We start from the raw sequence: 4,898 nt of genomic DNA, 5'->3' as shown, positions 1-4,898 counted from the left end.
TTATTATTATTATTACGGTGTGTTTTTTCTTTTTAACAGGGTGACAGATGAAGTGTTTAACTTTCTGTTAGTGTGGTATTACTGCACGCTGACGATAAGGGAAAGCATTCTCATTAGCAATGGATCAAGGTACCGTGCCACCTGCAAAAACTATTTAAAGCATGAAATGTCCTTAAAGAAAACAGCAACAAAAGGGGATTCAGCTTGGTGCTGAAGCCCAGCAAATCCAGGATGCTGATGCATCTCTGCAGAGTCTGCTGGCTCCATTCCCCTCCTGAGGTGCTTTCAAGGGCAGATGTGGCCACCTGAGGTTTGAAAAGAGAGGAGAAGGTGCAGTTCCTAAAGGTCCCGAAGATCTTGGTTGGATGTTTTGGGTAGCTATGGGTTAGTTGTAGATGTGTTCTGGAGTATAAGGGTGTGTGTTTGGTGAAAGGACCGACCCGAGGTACTGGCTCTGTGCCCTGCGGGTGGCACTGCTGTGGCTCCTGAAGTGTGTGACGGTTGTGTCAAGGGAAAGTGGGTGATTTGGAGATCATTGTTCCCAGAGCTGGGAACACAAGTAAAACCCTGGGCAAAGCTAACTGAAAGATGATCCTTACTGCAAGCCCTCGTTTCTTCATGGGACCTTTGCAGGGTATTGGTGGTGAGGTCCTGCTGGTGACTCGCTCCTGGAGCATCTCCCTTAGGGCTGTTTTGAGAAGCTGCTGGAGTTTGCACTTGTGTAACTTGGAGTCTGGTGCTAGATTTTAGCAATAAAATGGGTGATTCCTGGGAGCTGCTTGAGGATGCAGTTCCCAGCACTGGCCACAGGCAGCAGTCTCTGCTGTGGGCATGGCTGTCCCCAGGGCTGCTGTGGGCAGGATGTCTTGTTTTGGGGTGCTTTCTGGGGAAGTGGGGATCGCTGCGGAGCCACAGATGAAGCAGAAGAACCAAAGCACTGGGATGTAAAGCTGTTTGCCTGAGGTCAACGGAGAAACCTCTGAACCTGTGCTCGCTGCATCCACAGCACAGTGGCTGTGACAAGCTGCGTCTTGTGTTGGAGGCTGCACGCCTTTGGTTGGAGACACCCATAATTAAGCCATCATATTGGCTTAGTTTCCAAAGCAGCACTGTCCTGAGGGCAGCCCTTCGTGTCTTGATTCAGCCTTGCTACAGCCTTTGCTCACTCTGCTGTGATTTTTCTGAGCTTTCTGCAGCATTTGTGTCTGAAAGTAACAGCCAACCTCATAGGAAGGACTTGGAAACGTCACTTATTTGTGTGGCATGGAAAAGAAAAGGGTGTGTAGGCTGAAACCTGTGCATCATTAGTCACTGCGGTAGCTTGTGCTGCTGCTCGCTGTGCTGGAGAGCTCATGGGAGCACGGGAGGTGTGCCCCGGTCCTGAGCCTCCCTGCAGCAGTCATGCCCCCAACTTAAGCCATATTGCTGGGACAGTGTTCTACAGCCCCCTTTTGACTTGCGCTGGGCCATCTTTTGTTCCCTGTCCCCCAGCCCTCCCCAAGTCAGGATCAGTTTTTGTCTTTAAAGCCAGACCTTCAATGCTCAAATCCATGTTTCTCCTCTAACTGCCACGTTTTTCCCCTGTTCAGGATCAAAGGCTGGTGGGTGTCTCATCACTACGTCTCCACGTTCCTGTCTGGGGTGATGTTAACGTGGTGAGTGCTCTCGCGTGCTCGAGGTGCCTCAAGCCTGTTTCACGGTGTCTGCATCATCTGAGCCTTTAAATCCAGCGTGACCACAAAGCTGTGGCAGCGCGGGCGCGTGGCGAAGCATCAGACTGAATGTTTGTCTGATGTTACAGATGTTTCCAATGATAAATACAACACTGTGACTGTATTTACATTGCTGACTTAAAAAAAAAGGAAAGAAACCCAGACCCTAAGCCGTAGTTAACGCTGATGGGAGCAAAATCTCTGCAAGTGTCCTGATTCCTGTCTGTGTAACGAAGCAAACGAGCAGCACTTTGCTTTAGAGGGAGGACCCCATAAAATCAATCTGTTTGCTGCCTTTGAACCCAGATTACTAACCAAGTATAAAGCAAAAAATGCAAGTTACCTTCCTATGCATGGTGGTGCTGGTAAAACAACACAGCGTATGGCCCCTGTGCCAGCCATCTCGATTTTGGCATGAACTGATTAGTTAATAATTAAAAATTGGTTTAAAACAACAAACATTTCTGCTCCTGAATCTGTACGGGGAAGACAGAGTGGCTGGAGCAGAGGGTCCCTGTTCCTGTCTGTCCTGTGGATGAGGAGCACAACCACCCCCTGAGCCACTGCTTGGGTTCTTGATGCAGACACTGCTGAATGGCTTTGCCTAGAAAATACTGCAATAAGCAGATGAATAGGAGGGTGCAGCATTTGTATGTGTTGGAGAGGGGAACCTGGTCACTGAGAGCATTTCCTGCACACCAGAGCTGTGGTGTGCAGCTGCAGGACCCCCTCTGGGCTCCTGATGGGCTGGGTCCCAGCTGCTCGCTTCATTGCTAATGGGGTCCAGCTTGTGGTGAAGGGGAAGGGTGCTGTGTCCTATGGTTTTTATCAGATTGACCTCCTTTGTGTTTTGCTTTCAGGCCAGATGGACTCATGTATCAAATGTTTCGCAGTCAATTTTTAGCGTTTTCAATATTTCAGAGTGAGTATCTTTTACCTTGCTAATTCATGGGATAAAATCGTTTTGTATTTTACGTGCTTAGAAGAAAACACTTCTGCTTGGTAAATACTGGAGTATTAAACTGCAGGACTATCAAGATACCACACAAATATGCAGTGTACAAGTATAAACAAACGCTATTGGATTAAAAATTACTAAAATAGTTTATCATGCTTCTGATGATAATGTTACTTCTCATGACGTGTTCTCTCTCCTCCTCCAGGTTGTGTTCAGTTCCTACAGTATTATTATCAAAGGGGCTGCCTTTATAGACTCCGTGCTTTGGGGGAGAGAAACCACTTGGACCTCACAGTAGGTGAGGTTTCCTGCAGTACTTTTCAAGTTTTTGCAGAGGTTTTAAATGCAGTGAGAGGGCTGGGTGGCTGTCCCCGAGTGACCTGTGCAGAGCTGCACCCCTGCCCTGCTGCCCGTGTCCCACAGCAGGAGGGGAGCGAGGTTTGCATCTCGTCCTCAGGTCCTGTGAGTGAGAGCAGAGGGCTCTGACCCCTCTCAGCTCTTGAGAGGGTTAAGGGGGAGGTTTTGGTCATCCCCGTCTTCATCTTCCTCCTACTGCACCACCTTCAAGTCTGTGTTTTCAGTCTGTTGGTTATTGTGAAGCAGGACAGGAATACCCTTATGGGGTGGCTTGGTTGGGGAGGGCTGCAGCTCTGGTTCTGGCTCCCCTGTGCTCACTCTGCCCCTGCTGTTCACCTTTTCCAGAGGGATTTCAGTCCTGGATGTGGCGGGGGCTGACGTTTCTCCTTCCCTTCCTCTTCTTTGGGCACGTAAGTTGGGCATACCCCTTCTTACCCCTGCGGCGCGGGGCCTGGGAGGGTCTGCCACTGCGGTGGCTTTAAATGAGGTAAAAAGGTGCTTTAAATCACAGGTGTCTGTAGCGAATGTTTCTGAGGTTTGGGTTTTTTTGCTAGTAATTAAATTGCTTTTTTTTCTCTCTTTAGTTCTGGCAGCTATATAATGCAATCACGCTTTTTGGATTGTCAAGGCATAAGGAGTGCAAAGAATGGCAGGTGGGTGCTGCTCAGAAAAAGCATGGAGCAGGGGGAGAGGGGGTGTTTAACCACAACCTTAGATATTTTGGCATCTGACCCCATTTAAATATCTGGAGGTGATGTGGCACAGAGCCTGTACAAAAGGACTCAAAATAAAATTAGGGAAACTTGCACCCATGGGTGACTACACAGGCTGAAAGGCAGAGGGTGGAGTGGAAGACAATACCTGCAGGTAAATACTACTCTGTGGTGTTTGTGTATACGGGCATTTAACAGCAATGGCTGCTGAGCTGCTGGTGTCTCTTCATAGCTGGTTCATGACTTACACATATAAAAACACCATGGAAAAAAATAATGGCAGTGAATCACTTTAAAAACATACTACCCACTATATTGCCCCACATTTAGAGATCCTTCCCCTTGTTTTTTCAGTTGCTGTCACCCATCAAACATGTCTGTCCATTCCCAGTGGTGCAGACGATCTGATGGCCTGTATTTTGTCCAGATCTTGCTGTAGCTGGTGTGCTTGTTTCATTCTCTGGTGTAACACAGGGGCACAGCTTCCACAGGAGCAGGGCATTCCCGCACGCCTGTGGCACGGCTGTTCAGTGCAGTGCTTGTAGCACAACGTTAACCCAGGAGAGTGGGCTTAATGATTTGATTTAATGTCTGATAGAGTCCACTTACGTTGAGTGTAATCCACATTTTAGTATTAAAAAGTAGTAAATGTTACTGAAACAATGATAAAACCACAGTTCTCATTAACTTGCGCAGCTGGATGTGTGGATGTGTATTTATGATCTCCTCACGTGTCCCTACACTTGCCAACCAAACCCCATCAGAACCCACTTAAATGTGACCCAAGCAACACCCTCAACTCTCGCCTCTTTCTCCCCTCTCAGGTCTTTGTGTTGGCGTTCACGTTTCTGCTGCTCTTCCTCGGGAACTTCCTCACTACGCTCAAGGTGGTGCACACTAAACTCCAGAAAAACAAAGACAAAATGAAGAAGCTGTGACCCCCTGTCGCTATCGCTGCCGTCCCTCTGCAGGTGCTGGGTTTGGGACAGGTTCTGCTGTAAACCCAGCGATGTCCTGGACGGGCCCAGGAGGACTTGTCCGTCCCCGTGGTCGCTGAAGGATACGGACAGACTCAGTATTAATGCAAGCATGGCTCTCAGGCTGCAGTCCTGCTATTTATCTATATTTAATACAAAACATGTTTGCTTTGGGTTTTTT

The 4,898-nt window shown here is 48.3% G+C and overlaps 1 protein-coding gene across 1 annotated transcript; it reads left to right on the top strand.

Moving 5' to 3' along the window:
- Positions 1–31: 31 nt before the first annotated feature.
- LOC104533566 (transmembrane protein 120B) lies at positions 32–4,678 on the top strand (the record flags this gene model as incomplete). Its single annotated transcript, XM_010187679.1, has 7 exons — positions 32–129; positions 1,590–1,655; positions 2,573–2,634; positions 2,876–2,968; positions 3,373–3,437; positions 3,612–3,680; positions 4,565–4,678. Coding segments are annotated over 7 exons (567 nt in total), but the record flags the coding sequence as incomplete, so codon positions are not given.
- Positions 4,679–4,898: the final 220 nt, after the last annotated feature.

This window comes from Mesitornis unicolor, unplaced genomic scaffold (genome assembly GCF_000695765.1).
Source record: "Mesitornis unicolor isolate BGI_N332 unplaced genomic scaffold, ASM69576v1 scaffold3217, whole genome shotgun sequence".
Taxonomy (NCBI): domain Eukaryota; kingdom Metazoa; phylum Chordata; class Aves; order Mesitornithiformes; family Mesitornithidae; genus Mesitornis; species Mesitornis unicolor.
The sequence above is the reverse complement of the archived record's forward strand: the minus strand, read 5'-3'. Positions and strand labels throughout refer to the sequence as shown.